The sequence below is a fragment of the Pteropus alecto genome, unplaced genomic scaffold (genome assembly GCF_000325575.1).
Source record: "Pteropus alecto unplaced genomic scaffold, ASM32557v1 scaffold70, whole genome shotgun sequence".
Classification (NCBI taxonomy): Eukaryota; Metazoa; Chordata; class Mammalia; order Chiroptera; family Pteropodidae; genus Pteropus; species Pteropus alecto.
In genome coordinates, this window is record NW_006431912.1 from 3,520,855 (window position 1) to 3,536,954 (window position 16,100).

Below are 16,100 nucleotides of genomic sequence, written 5' to 3' on the forward strand. Positions count from 1 at the left end.
GGAACTAGGTAGGGAACTAGGAAATGGTTACCATTATTTTCTTTATTGAGTCTGACAAAAAGTGATAGTGGTATTATATATATAAATAAATAAAGTGAAAAACATTCAGTTTATATCAACTGTATCTTGCATAAGTACTCTATACAAATGATAGAGCAAAAGGACATATTTTCCTGTGGAGTGGTGCACAAAAGAGGTAGGACTTACTGTAGAACTTGTTAGATGAAATTCTGATTCAAATAATGCATTGCTTCAAACAGTTCATTGCATCTATACTAGCAGCAGTATTGGTGTCAGTGAATTTGTGGGAAATTTTCCCTTTGCGTAGTTATGAAAAGAAAATTCTATTATTGAATTATATAATTTTTGGAGAACAGGATTTACTGTATTGATTTTGAATGTATGGATTAGTATCAACTTAATATTAGTTCATATTTTGATATTAAAAAGTTTAGAACTTATTTATACAAATAATACTTATTTCTTTTATGAAATTACTATGTAGTTAATTGGTAGTTACTTTATTAAGAGATATTAGAACATAAAGATTAAAAATGCAGGCTCTGAGCACCTTTCCTGATTTAAAATTAAATTTCACCTGTTCCTCTTATTAATTTTGCTGTTTGCTCTTGGACAAATTAACCTTTCTGTGCCTCAGTTTTCTTATTGTAAAAGGAGAATAATAATATTGACTGTTTAGATTGTGATGTTTCAGTAAATTGATTTACTGAACCCAGGAGGCAAAGGGCTGAAAGCAGTACCTAGAGCAGAATAGGGTTCAGTAAATGTCTATTATTGTATTCTTAGTATTGTTATTTGTATCATATAAATTATCATTATCTGCATAAATACCTTTATCCTGAAAGTACCTTTTAAAAGATTTCAGGTTACTTTAGGTAACACTGATACAAAACAATTTCTTTTTAAAAATTATTTGTGTATGTATGTATGTATGTATTTATTTATTTTTATTATGGTGACATTGGTTAATGAAATACAGTAAATTTCAGATGTACAATTTAACAGTAAGTCATATATATCTTTTATTGTGTGTTCACCACCCATAGTTAGATTTCTTTCTGTCACCACATGTTTGACCCCTTTTACCCTATCTACTTCTTTCCCTTACCCCCTCCCCTCTGGTAACCACTAGTCTATGTTTATATCCATGAGTCTCTGTTTGTCCTGTTTGTTTAGGTTTAGGTTTATATCCCATATCCAAATGATATCATGTGGTTTTCAACCTTTTCTGTCTGGCTTATTTTGCTTAGAATGATCATCTCAAGGTCCATCCATGTTTGCAAATGGCAGTATTTCATCTCTTCTTATGGCTGACATATGTATATATGACAGTCTTTCTGAACAATTTTAATAGAATTTGTATGTAGAAGTAAATGTTAAACAAATGATTTTAAGGAGGAGATGTAAAGAAGGCCCATAAAATAATTCAGGTTGTCTTTTTGTTGTAAGCAAGAGACTAGTTCAGAGTATAAGTTTTTTGTTCTTATTTAAAATTTGGATATGGCACTCTTTGGGATTTATTTTATTTACTACGTAAAGACAGTATAAAATATATCTAAAAATTATAGTCAAGGCTATAGATTTCAGTTTTACTGGTTGAAATATATACTACAATAAAAAAGTATACTTTAGTTTAAAACTTAACTTCAGGTCTTGTGTATAATTTCTACCCTTGCCTACCCTATTTCTAGTCTTTCACTTTATTCTGACTGACAGAAAATATTTTTATGACTTGTATGTTTGGAAAAGTATAGGATACTATAACTTAAAATTACATAGTAAGTATTATAAAAATTAGGATGATGGATGGTCTGACTCCAGACGTATTTTAGCCTCATATTCTGAGAAAGTACTTAACTTACTAAGAAAAATGTTAAAGTTTTTTGAAGTTACAAGTAAAAGTTACAAGTTTCTTGAGATAAAGATTCTTTTTTAATCCTTTCAGATTATACCCCTTATAATTAGATTGAGTATATGCTTCTCTGTTATAACAGTATTTCATGGGATGATGTCAATTTTAGACCTTTGTGCTGTTATCATATTGATTGGGATAATTATCACTATACTATTTTGGCAGTAATAAAACATTAGGATTAAATAATTTGGTATTACTCTCTGAACTATTGTATGTACATTTGAAAATATACTAAAGCGACTTAATAAGTAGTCATTGTACTTATCAAGCATTCACCCAAGACAAGGGAGAGCCAAGTCCTACTCCTGACTCATCAGTTGGTGAAGATAGGAGTCACTTTTAGATTCAGACAGTGTATTATTTATTTTGGACAGAGAAAAGAAGTTAGAAATTGGTACCAACTCCTTGTGGTCTTTGTTCCACACACCAAAAAGAATGGCCAGAGCAATAGAGCTGAATGACTCCAGTGCAAACTGTGGGATGCCCCGTTGCTGAGGAGCCCGTTCTAGACCAAGTGGTTTTATTTTCTCTGCAACTCTTTCTGAGGAGCTTGGGGCAGAAAGCCTTATTATACCTTATCAGAACCTAGGAGGCAGGAGAAAACTGTCTCATGACAGGCTAGCAGAAGAGAGAGGGAAGTGAGCATGAGATTGTCCCTAGCAGTTCCTTACTAGCCTTCCATTCCAGAAGGACCACAGGATGTTCTGCCAGTACTCAGATTAGCTGAGGTTCAGGCCTTTTCCTGTGGCTTATCAGTTGCCAGGGGACATGGCAAAGCTGTTTCTCTACACGTGTAAACACAGGCCGTTAAAATTACTGAATTACAATAATAGAAGTGGAATTTGACTTTTCCATAGAAATATTATTATATTTACAAGGTTGCATTTCTGACTGGGTTTTGATATCTAACCTTATTATAAATGCAATGTTTAATTAGTCAAAATGATATACTAATGTCTTGAGTAAGAATTCTGAAGTATGCTAATGATAACTAGTCATATGAACTTTCATTTGATTTTTATTTGAATAAAATGACCATGTAGGCTCAGTTGGTTTGCTCTTAGAGCGTCTGGAAAAAAACTGAAGATAACACTGGAAGATGGTTCTGCCTTAATTTGGGAGGCAGAGACTAACTGCATTTCAGTGTGAGAGTTGACTTTTTAAATATCAGAACTTACTAGGAAAGCAGCCTGACAAGCGATATGATATGTATGTTCCTGGCTTTAAGAGCACAAAAATCATATGGATAACACTGGCAGAACACAGAAATTTGTATATTGACTTGATATAGTCAACGATAACCCATAAATCAGTGTTTTAAAAACTCAGCGTTGCAACCTGTAAGCAGAAGAAAAAAATATAAATTGAAAACATCAGACTGTAATGCTTGCATTAGGCTAAGTCTTGGTTCAAGAAACTAATATTATAGGAGGTTGAGTGAGTGTGTGTGTGTGTGTGTGTGTGTGTGTGTGTGTGCGCGCGCGCACTCCTAGCAACAGCCAATGTAAACTGCTTACTGCTGTGCCGTTTGGCTTAAAAAGTTTGAAATGTTGAAGTAAATGACTCTTGACTATTTCAAATCTCATTGATAATGTGCGCTCAATTTAAAAACAGAAACGTATTACTGTGTAGGTCTAATTGATTACTGAAATTTATAATGTGAACAAATTTGTTGATATTTCTTTGCAGCTAGCCTCTGGAATTTATAATTTTGCCTGCTCTCTGTGGAATCACCATACAGACACATTCCTTCAACAAGTTTCTTCTGGTAATGAAGCTGCAGTTCTAAGTTCACTAGAACGAACTCTACTATCATTGAAAGGTACTATTAGACTTGATATGTTCATTTTTGAAATGACATATACCTCAAAACAGTCACCAAAGAGTTCCTCTGATGGATTTTCTGTTCCCAGTCGCATTGGGAAAATAAAATATTAATCTCTACCTCAGAGACAAGGGCTTATTTATAGTTTTTGTTTGTTTGTTTGTTTTGTTTTTTGTGGGGGTTGAGCGGGGTGAGAATAGCTCTTCCTCTATTCTAATTGACGAAAGTGTGCAATAGTTTTTTTTATATCACATTACCACATTACTTGCCTTTCATGACTCTGAATACATTCCTTTCAAATATTCTTACTTTATTTGCTTCTACTTTACATGTCTCATGTATGTAATGATAAGGGCTTCTACCCTTATCACTGTCTTGCTAACTCCCCCAAACTTCTGTCCCCATGGCTTAGTTGAGCTCTATTTCCCAGCTCTTTTTCCCTGACAATTCAGGTTCCATTTTTCTTATTTGTACCTCAGGTTCACTTGGATTTTTAGAAGGTGCTTTTTAGAAGGTGGGATGCTATCTTGGCCTGCGTTTTTCTATGCTTTGCTTTTAGGCATTCTCTTAGCATAAGTCTGCATTTTACCTTCCCTGAGCTGAGTTATTTATCTTGCATGTATTCTGACTTTTCTTTCCTTTCAAAACACCCTATTGGCTCATTTTCTTTGTTTCCTGTTCTGCTTACTAAGAGTTCTTTAGTTTGTGTTTCTTAGTTTGATGTCAAGCAGCCTTTAGTTTTCTCTTACTACAGCTCATTTAGCACCCTTCTGTTTTATTCACAAGCCCTTTTATCATACTCTCTAGTATCTTAAGATGCCATCAGACATTCTTGGCACTATTGTATCACTTATATTTACCAGTTAGTGGATGCACAAAACCCAACTGTCAGCACATTTTGGTGCACCTTGTGGACAAAAGAGTAAATGATTTTGACAAGTAAAATCCATTGTCCAAGTGGTTGTACAAGTGAGTAGAGATGGTTTTGTCCATCCTTGAGGAAGAAATTCAAAGACCTAGAGAAATCTTTACTCAGAAAGAATTAGAGAAACTAATATAAGGTTATATACACAAAAATGTGTGTAAGTACTGAGTTTAATGATTAAGGAATTTTCATGAGTTCTTTGATTATAGAGTTTTCTTGCTTTACTGATTTCACAGCTTAATTCCTGACAAAAAGGATGCAGCTCTACTGTATATTAGCCTGCTTTAAACTTTTAATACCTCCTCAGCTCAAGGTCTTAGATACATATTATTATTTCTAAAGCATTTGACCTGGAAAAATTCCACAGCATTTTTTTTTAAAATATTTGATTTTCCCAGCTATAAATTTCTATCTCATTTTGACTTAAGCAAGATTTAGGACTAGAGTTTTGTTACATGTAATCTCTGAGTTTACATCTATGTGCATTTGCTGTCTTTTAGACATTTTTATTCATTCAACAAATTTATGTGTAGGTGATTGGCACTGGGGAAGCAGACATAATAAAATGATCACACATATACACGTAAAATATCATCTATAACAGGGGCCTTACTGATGTTATGATAACTGATAATATGGTCAGAAAAGTCTTCTCTGAGAAAGTGACATTTGAATCAAAATCATAAAGTGAAAGTTAACTAGGTAATGAAGAGAGAAAGAAAAGACTCTCCCAGGTAGTGTGGACCAAGATGCTTTGATTTGAAAAAGCACATTCAGAATAAGGGATCAATTTGAACCTTATTTACTTCTGTTATGATGCAATAACTTTTGAGTTGTATGTAATCGATGTATGAAATTGTCTTGTAGACAGGTGCATTCTAAACCCAATTTTAATATATTGACTATAGACTTCACCTCATGAACACTAACTCATATTTATAGCAATGCTGTTTGTAAAGTTGTTTTCTGAAGGTAATTTTAAATTTTGTAGTCTTGTATGCTGTCATCATCCTTGTTGTTACTGAATTATGCTAAGTGTTTGACATATATGATACTACTGAATCTTTTAATAACCCTATGAAGTAGTACTTATTAGCCACATTTTACAGATAAGGGACGTGAGATCTAGAAAATTGCCCAAAATAATACAGTTATAGACATTGGAGCTAGGATTTAAATCTAGATCTGACTTCAAATCTATTATCCTGCTTGTCTCCCATTGTACACCAGTTTACTATAAAATATGATGCATATAATTAAGCACTGCAGTCTGTTCCAGATTTGGAAGTAATTTTTATATCCCTTTTTGGGGATACTGTATTTTCATTAATGTGGTCCAATATTGAATGAAGCTTTTTGGTCATTGTTGAAGTATAAAGTTTATAGAATAGAGGTAACCTTTTCAATTTTAGCCTGTTGGGGTTATTGCAGGTGAGAAGTATTAACAGTTATAGAAATTAAACTGAATTTTGCAATGTAGTTTAGAAACATGAGTAGTTAGGACAAGTGAGAGGAACACTGCTTTTGAGTCACAAGAACTTGGCTTTAGTTGCATCTTTCACACTTTTAATAACCAACCAGAGACCAGAGAGTACCTTTCTGTGTCCAAGCTTGATGAGGTTTTGTGATTCTGATTCTTTATTATTATGACCATGATTTTAGTTGGATAAAATATGAAAAAATAAGATGCAGGTAACACTCGATTTTACTTTTCAGTGCTGCGTAAGTTAACTGTCAATGGATTTGTGGAACCTCATAAGAACATGGAGGTGATGGTAAGTAAAAGAAGTAATTGATTCTTTGTGACTTTGAGAAAGTGGTATTTTCCTGAAAATTTTAAAGTGTGGTTTTTTGGGGTTTTTTGTTTTTGTTTTTGTTTTTTTTTTTGCTTTTTATACTTGGCATTCATTTAAAAGCTTATTAAGTGACAATCTAGAGTTTTTTTGCAGGGTTTTTTTTTTTTTTTTTTTTACCATTTTGTATATGTTAATTATACTTATGGACTTATGGTTATTCAAAGCAGCTATTGTGTGAAAGAGAGGAAATAGGTCTAGGATAGTTCTCAAGATGACATGGTACATTGAGAGTGTTAATTTGAATTTGAATTCAAGTGAACTCTTGTGAATTTGATTGCTATTGTAACATTATCAGGTGCATCACAATTATTTATATCCTTGATATATTCTTTTGTCTGTTTTTATATATTTCAAATGAATTTGCTTTCTATTGGTGTACACTGCCAAGTAAGCATCATTAAAGGCTCCCTTCCTGCAGTCATCATGTCTAAGCCAGAATCTCCCAAAGAGCTTAAACAGCCACGGAAGCTCTTCTTTGGAGTTCTGACCTTTGAAACACCGATGAGAGTCTGAGGAGCCATTTTGAACAATCGGGAATGCTCACAGACTGTGTGGTAATGAGAGATCCAGACACTGTGCTCCAGAGGCTTTGGGTTTGTCACGTATGCCACTGTGAGGAGGTGGATACAGACATGAATGCAAGGCCACACAAGGTAGATGGAAGAGTCGTGGCACCAAAGATGGCTGTCTCAAGAGAAGATTCTCAAAGACCTGGTTGTGCCCACTTAACTGTGAGAAAGATTTTTGTTGGTGGTATTAAGGAACATATTGAAGAACACCTAAGAGGTTGTTTAGAACAGTTTGGGAAAATCCAAGTGATTGAAATCATGACTGATGGACGCAATGGCAAGAAGAGAGGCTTTGCTTTATAAATCTTTGATGATCATGACTCTAGATAAGACCATCATTCAGAAATCCCACACTGTGAATGGCTACAACTGTGAAGTAAGGAAGGACCTATCTAAGCAAGAGGTGGCTAGTGCTTCATCCAGCCAAAGAGGTCGAAGTGATTCTGGAAACTTTGGTGGTGGTCCTGGAGGTGGTTTTGGTGGGAGTGACAACTTTAGTTGAGGAGGAATCTTCAGTGGTCGAGATGGCTTTGGTGGCAGCTGTGGTGTTGGAGGATGTGGTGGCAGTGGGGATGGGGATAATGGATTTGGTAATGATGGAAGCAGTTTTAAAGGTGGTGGAATCTACAATAATTTTGTCAGTTACAATAATCAATCTTCAAATTTTGGACTCATGAGAGGAGGAAACTTTAGAGGCAGAAGCTCTGGTCCCTGTGGTGGTGGAGGCGATGCTTTGCTAACCCATGAAACCTAGGTTGCTGTGGCAGTTGCAGCAGCAGCAGCAGCAGTAGCAGTAGCTCCGGCAATGACAGAAGGTTTAAATTACTGCTAGGAACGAAAGCTTAGCAGGAAAGGAGAGCCAGAGATGTGACGGGGAAGCTACAGGTTATAACAGATTTGTGAACTCAGCTAGGCACAATGGTAGCAGGGCCTACCTGCTACAGAAAAGACATGTTTTAGACAATCCTCATGTATGGGCAAAAAACTAGAGGACTGTATTTGTGACTAATTGTATAGCAGGTTATTTTGGTTTCTGTGCTGTGGAAAGTGTAAAGCATTCCAACGAAGGGTTTTAATGTAGGTTTTTTTTTTTTTTTTTTTTTTGCACCCATGCTGTTGATTGCTAACTAATAGTCTGTTCATAATGCTGAATAAATATGTCTTTTAAAATAAAGTACAAATTAGTAGTTAAAAAACAATTATGGGGATGTAGAGTACAGCGTAGAGAATATAGTCAATATTATTGTAATGGCTGTGTATAGTGCCTGATGAGTGCTAGAGTAATCGGGGGATCACTTCATAAATTATATAAATGTCTAGCCATTATACTGCACATATGAAACTAATATAAAATAAGTAAATGAAAAATTATCCTCTTATTATAACATTTATACTTTCTTTTTGCAATCAATTAAAAAAATAATACACAAGAGGGGAAAACTCCACTGATAAGCCCAACAAGTTTTAATGTGTATTCATTGTTGGTATAGTGTCTTTTCTTCCTTATGAAAAAATATATGGCTGCATATATTTCATCTCGATACAAAATGGGATTGTATTATATTTACTCAGATCTATGTTAGTTTTTACAGTGAGTTTAGGTCAGCTGAAGCATTGCTTTCTGAGGATTACTTTAGGGGACTACACAGAAATTGTGGAGAAGTACATCTAATTGGGTCTTTGGGTCTTTCCTTACTTCACAATTGTAGCCATTCACAGTATGGTATTTCTGACCAGAGCCATTCCTTTTCTTTGTTTGTTTGCTTTTGTGTATTGGTAAGATTTTGATTGAAATAATGATTCTATTGTTAAAAGAAGTTAAAAACTGCTAATATACATCATTATAACGTGATAACTATTTTGTTTTATAAAAGTGTTACATGCTTATTTTTTTTAAAGTTAAACATAGAAAAAGAAACAGGAAATTTAAAAAGTCACTTAAAAACTTACTGCCAGAGGAGGCAGCTCTAGAGCCGTTTGTCCCCAGGCAAGGTCAGCCCGACCGTGTTCTTCGACATCACCCTCTCGACAGAGAGCCCTTGGGTCACGTCTCCTTCTAGCTGTTTACAGACAAAGTACCAAAGACAGCAGAAACTTTCGTGCTCTGAGTACTGGGGAGAAAGGATTTGGTTATAAAGGTTCCTGCTTTCACGGAATTATTCCAGGATTTATGTGCCAGGATGGTGACTTCACATACCATAATGACATAGGTGGGAAGTCCATCTATGGGGAGAAATTTGATGATGAGAATTTCATCCTGAAGCATACAGGTCCTGGCATCTTGTCCATGGCAAATGCTGGACCCAACGCAGATGGTTCCTAGTTTTTCATCTGCACTGCCAAGACTGAGTGGTTGGATGGCAAGCATGTGATCTTTTCAAGGTGAAAGAGGGCATGAATATTGTGGAGGCCATGGAGCGTTTTCGGTCCAGGAATGAATGGCAAGACCAGCAAGAAGATCACCATTGCTGACTGTGGACAACTCTAATAAATTTGACTTGTTTTATCTTAAAAAAAAAACAAAAAAAAAACTTACCATCAGAGATACTGCTAAAATTTGGAAATATCCTTTAAGATATCTTATGCATATTTTTTCAGATACACTTTCCTTCTTCCTCAATTTTACATAAGTGGGAATTCTGTGCTATTTCGTTACTTGCTTTTTCTTAAACTTAGTATATTATGGATAATTTTCTCATGTCAGCAATATTTTATATGTCATGTAGTGATTGCGTGGCAAATCCATATTACTATCAGTGGACTAATTTAAAAAATAAAATTAATATAGGTTTTCAATAATTTACTTGTCCAATTTACTGAATGTCTATTGATGGACATATAGAGTGTTTCCAGTTTTGAATTGTTGATAAACGATGTTGAAATGAACATTTGGATATATATGTCACTGTGTAATTTTCCAATGATATCTTTAGGATAAATTCCTAGAAATAGAAATGCTGGGTTAAAGTGTACGCACATTTATAGTATTGATTAAAGTTACCAAATTGCCAGAGGAGATATTTCAAAAACCAATCACAATTTTAAATACTGATACATTTAAAATATTTATATTTATTGCCATACTGCTAAAAACAGTTTTCAGAAACCAATTTGATAGCTCCCCCTCAATTCCCTCTCTAGAATGTAAGTGCCATGAAGGCAGAGACTTTTTGTTTTATTCACTATTCACCCCAGAGCTTGGAACAGTCTCTGCCATATAGTAAATGCTCAATAGTTATTTGTTAAGTGGGTGAATGTATGATATGGTAGGAACATAATGTCAAAAGGATCAGTAATTCTTAATTTATGTAATATATTTACTCTGAGTTTTATAAAATTATATAAACTAAAATATTGATTATGTTTGTCTTTTTTCCAGCAAAACTGAATTGATTTAAATCACATTCTTATAAACTGGATACTGTTAGTATTTTGTGAGCCTTTGGCTTTCCTTTGAGAGTCTGTCTTCTTGCTGCAGAAACTACACATCAGCCTTTTCTTAGCTATAATGTGTATTAAGGTATATTGCTTGAGTAGTTAGAGGATAGAATTTTAACAAATTAAAGATGTCTTTTCAAATAACAAAGATCTTAAAATAACATGGAACTTAAAAAGTGTTTAAGAAGTACTGTACGATAGCAGTGAGATTTTAGTTTCTTGAGTTACATAGATTTGGGTTTGAATCTCGACTTGGCATTTTCTTAATAGCATGACCGCTGGCCATTATCCCCTCTGGTACTCAGTTTCCTTTTTTGTAACATGAAGATGAAATAATAGTATCTACCATGTCGGATGTTGTGAGAATTAAGGGAGATAATGATTTTGTAACAAGTTCAGCAACTAAGTCTGTTCTTTAAAGTATCATTTTGATTTGAGTTATTTTCCGTTTTGTAACATTAGTCAAGTTATTTTATTTGGACTACAGATTAGTCAGCTGTCTGTAATTCTATAAATTCCTAATTCTCTTGATGAACTTATCAAAATTGATATCTTTTATAATATTCTGCTTTCTTTGGAGAACCCTGACTGGTGTACTAATTTTATTTAAAAGAAAATACAATAAAATTCCTTCTATCTTATAGTTACTCTATGGGACCATTAGACCCTTGTATAAAATAAGATGCATATGGGATCTCAGTGATCTTGTTCTTCCTATATTGAAACATTTTGCTATTGTATCATCCTAGGAATTATTTTATTGTTACTTATCATTACTTATCAGTTATTCTCAACTGTGCTTGAAAAGACTGAAATAGTATGAAAATAGAAGAATGATATGGCATTGCCAGAAATATGAAGCAGTACCAGAAGTGTTGTCCTGCAGTTTGCCTACTGTAGTACATCAGCTTTCAAGAAGGTATAAAAAGAAGACTGGAAACACTATTTTTTTTTTTACTCTACTTTTAGCTTTTGTTTAACACAATTGAGAATTCAGAATTTTTCATTTTCTGCCCAAAATGTCAGAGAAGAAAATTGACAGAGGAAGATGTTTCAGAATTTTTAGATGAATCAGAAAAGATCAATGCTCAAAGAGACCGAGAGCAGCACTCTAGATCTTAATAATGATGGTGAAACTGTTTAAGTGAAATCTCAGCCTCCAAGTCTTCACACGATGGTATCCTAGTTGAATTACCTCAACCTCAAGAATTGACTACTGAACTCTATATTTCCAGGGACAAAGAGGAAATATAGCAAACTATTCTAGTCAATCATTGTGTGGAAAGCCTTCATCATATAGTATTTTGTGACAAACACCTAGACCATCCCATTTGCTAAAAAGAAATGTGACATCTTTTATGATGTTTATACTCCAAAATTTATTGATACAAAAAAGCCTGTGATGTTTAAATTCTTAAAAATTTTAATAAAGTTTTTCATTACACCTTTATATATAACATGTAAAATCTCCATAATGTGTCTTAAAATATATATCAAAAAATAAAGGTTTATTAGACCCATATGGTAAAAGGTAATGCTTGTTTTCTCTGATATCTGGAGGGTAATGTATTTAACACTTGAGATTAAGAACCTCTGCTTTAAATAATTGGTACATATTTATATGTGTATTGAGTACTTATTATTACCAAATACTGTTCCTGGGTTCTGAGATAGAGTAATAAAGCAAAGTGCTTGCTCTCAAGGAGCTTACATTCTAGTGTGAGGAAATGGATAATAGACAAACAATATGTCAGGGCTGTGAAGAAAAATTAACAGGAAAACAGAGTATTTAGTGAAATATGCTTAATAAATAATATTTTACTGCAAAGCAGTTTAGATAACTGAAATGAGACATTGCAGAGATGAAATATAATATGGTAGCCCCCCCACCCCATCTGTTGTTTCACTTTCCTTGGTTTCAGTTACCCACAGACAGTTGTGGTCCAAATATATTAAATGGAAAATTCCAGAATAAACAACTCATAAGTTTTAAATTGCTCATCATTTTGCGTAGTATAATAAAATCTCATGCTGTTCTGCTCCATACTTATACAGCCCACTTTATCCCCCAGGATGAGAATCATCTCTTTGTCTAGCATATCCACGTTGTATACATCGTATATACTACTATTAGTCACTTAGTAGCTATCTCGGTTATCAGATCGAATTTGAGAGAGAGAGGAAGGAAGGGGTGGGGGGAGAGAAGGAGACCACATTCACATAACTTTTATTATACTATATTATTATAATTGTTTTGTTTTTTAGTTATTGTTGTTAATCTCTTATTGCGCCTAATTTATAAATTAAACTATCATAAGTATGTATGTATAGGAAAAAACATAGTTTAGGTAAGGTTTTGTACTAGCCAGGGTTTTGGGCATCCACTGGAGGTTTGGAACTTAATCCCTGTGGATAAAGGGGACGACTTCAGTTATTTTCTTGTCTAAGACTTGTTTATAGTAGGGAAATGTTTTCTACTTTATTTAATTTTAACTTTTTAAAATGATATAGTAGATATGCTTTTGTATCCCTGAAGAAAGTATAAGGTAAATGTTTATAACAATAAATTGAGACACTTTAAAAATATATTCTTTTCTAGGGTTTTTTACATGGAATATTTGACCGTCTAAAACAATTTCTGGAATGCAGTAAGTACTTCCATGACAGTGATTTTTACTGTAGAATCGTTATTCATTAATAGCTTCTGCTCTGCAATTGCAAATCTGGAGAGAGGCTAAAATCTTGTATTTTGATAATTAATTCTCTGAGGTTAAGTTGGAAGCTTAGTTTTGTTTTCACATACCTGTCTTTTCTTTAGTATTGAGGAAACTGTCTTTAAAAAAAGAAATCTACTTTGTGTTTATATCTTTTTCTATATTTCTATTGCTACTACTCTGTTCTGTACAGATGTCTACAACAGTCATGTTTAACAAATAATCTTTACGAGTAGACCCTATGCATTTGTTGATTAGGTTTCTTATAGATTGCTTCTTTTAGTACATTTTACATATCTATATGATATAAATGTCCTTAAATCTCTTGTCCATTTCAATTTGTAAATCCCTTGTCTGTTAACCTTCACTGGCTTATCTTTAGGGCTCTTTTAATCCACTACCCCACACAAGAGAATTTGATGTTTACATTTGTGTTGTATTATACTGGTGGTCTTTTTTTTTTTTTTTTTTTATGCTGGGGTTTTTTTTATCCTTTTCTGTTTCCCGTGTTGTAAGCACCTTTGCTCAGGATACACATACACGTGGGCATGCACACACATGTATATGTATCCTGTATATACATACAGGTATGTATATCTTGTATACATGTGTGTTTTTATGTATATGTGTTTGTATTTGAGGACTTATTACCCTTAGGAGATATTTTAATGTACTCACTTTTAGGGTGTTACTGATTGTTTCATGTCAGTCATTTTCAGTTTAGTAAAAATACTGTGGATACTATTGCCAGGTACTGTGTATGCAAAGATAAATAAGACACTTGATATAATGTAGTTTATTTTTCTAAAGATGCTATTTTTTCTTTGATTATCCCTATGGGAGAAGCAGAAGGAGAGGAGAATGGGATAAATGATGAGACAGAATATGAAGAGTATGATTAGAGAGCAGAGTAGTTGAGGGGCTGATGGACATTATTCTGATACAAAATTTAATTATTATACTGGGGAAATTATCAGAAGAAATTTTCAGAGATACAGGAAAAATAATGAGTATTTTAATCTTTGAGACCTTATTTTTACATGTTGCTTGAAAAGTATTTCAACTATGACTAATTTAAATTTTTGAAAATGTGACATAATTTATGGATAAAATTCTTGCCCTTTTACATTGAAATGTCCTCCATTTGTATTATTTTAGGATTAATTTTGTGAAACATGGCACTGAGGATTACTGTGTCTGATAAGTGCAAATCTTGGTATTGTTTTATAAAAACTATTTTTGTAGTTTATTGAGAGTTGCAAATGCACAATAATGAATTCCTACTGCAAAATATGCAAAAACATATAAGTATTTTTGTTAAAAGTTTTGTCATTTTCTTAGTTTGTAATTTATAGACTATTATAAACTGTACTAATATTTGAAATATATTTTCAACAGGTAGAAGTATAGGTACAGATAATGTATGTAGAGATAGACTGGAAAAGACCATTATTCTTTTTACTAAAGTGGTAAGTTTTCTTTTTATCTTAACTATGTTTTCTCAAATGAAATACACATGCAAATTCAATAAGGAAAATGGTATTTTTATAAGCATAAATTTTCACTTTTGTGTAACTTATCTCCTCTTTATAGGAAAATATATTTAAAAAAACTTTTGTATCTCGAAGCCTTTCGAATGCATATAATAATTAAACTTATATACCATACGTTATAGTGTCTAAGTCACCTTGGTCTAAAAAGTCAGTTCTAATAACTGTTTAACTGTTAGGGAAGTTGATTCCTCTAAAACTTATTATTCTCATACCCACTGGAAAAAAAAACAGATAAAGAAGATACCAGTGCATCTGAGCAGGAAGTAGATAAGAGTATCAGGCAGTATAATATCAGGAAGTTTGTATATTCACAATGATAGAGTATCATCATCGAATTAAACATCTTTTGAATAGAATTATATGGATGCACTCACTGCTAGGCAATGTATATACATTTCTGATGAAATTAAGTTTTATAAAAATATTAATTTTTATGGAAATTTGGGCCTTGGGGTTGGGAAAGTACAAAGAATTGGGTTATAGCAATCAGGAAGACCTGGTTTGAGGACTGCATTTTACTGAAACAGGTGGTTGAAGACAGGTGGCAGTGTCTAAACCTTTAGCCTACTTCTCCTTGTTCATTGAAGGTTCATTAATAAGATTGAGGTTGTCTGTTCCTTGGGAGGGGAAAATAAGGAATAGAATTGAGCTGTTTTTCTTTTTGTGGTTAGATAGCAGTTTCTTTTAGTTCATTTGTCTTCATTTCCAACTCTCATGTTCTAAATAGCCTCAATAGCAAAGGCACACCTAATCTTCCAAGAGCCAGTATAAAATTAACTTAGATTCCTTAAGTTAAGAACAAAACGCACAAAACAAAGTAAAGTAAGATGATGTGGTTAGTCAATAGGGCTCTGCAGTATTCATAAATAATTTCATTTAAGAAACTCATATTTATGATCTCTGACTTTATTAAAACTTTAAAAATTGTAACATTTCAAATATGCCTCCAAATAGGATTGAATACTTTGAATAGCTTTAGCAGTTGTCAACATATGGTCATGGTCAATTCTGTTTTGTCTATGTGCTTCCTCTTCCTCCCCTCCTGGCTGGTTGTTTTAAAGCAAATCCAGATATCATACAGTATTATCTGTAAATATTTGAATATATGTCTTTAAGTGATAAGGGATTAACAAAACACAATCTTAACATGGTTATCACATTTAAAAAGTAGGAACGACTTCTTAATATTATCTAAATATTCAGTCAGTTTTCAGATTTCTCTCAGATTTTTTCTACTTGGTTTGAATTAGAATTCAATGGTGTCAGTTCTTTTCATCCTTTTTT

The 16,100-nt window shown here is 33.3% G+C and overlaps 1 protein-coding gene and 2 pseudogenes across 6 annotated transcripts in view; all 3 read left to right on the plus strand.

The window, feature by feature from the left end:
- IPO11 (importin 11) overlaps positions 1-16,100 on the plus strand; it is a 164,379-nt gene that overhangs the window by 35,019 nt on the left and 113,260 nt on the right. For all 6 annotated transcript variants that reach the window (XM_015599446.2, XM_015599448.2, XM_015599450.2 and 3 more), the window contains exons 6-9: positions 3,626-3,758; positions 6,403-6,461; positions 13,149-13,197; positions 14,662-14,732. In XM_015599446.2, coding sequence (XP_015454932.1) covers positions 3,626-3,758; positions 6,403-6,461; positions 13,149-13,197; positions 14,662-14,732 — 312 coding nt within the window. The remainder of the gene's footprint in view (positions 1-3,625; positions 3,759-6,402; positions 6,462-13,148; positions 13,198-14,661; positions 14,733-16,100) is intronic.
- LOC102881249 lies at positions 6,931-8,371 on the plus strand (annotated as a pseudogene).
- LOC102881512 lies at positions 8,476-9,631 on the plus strand (annotated as a pseudogene).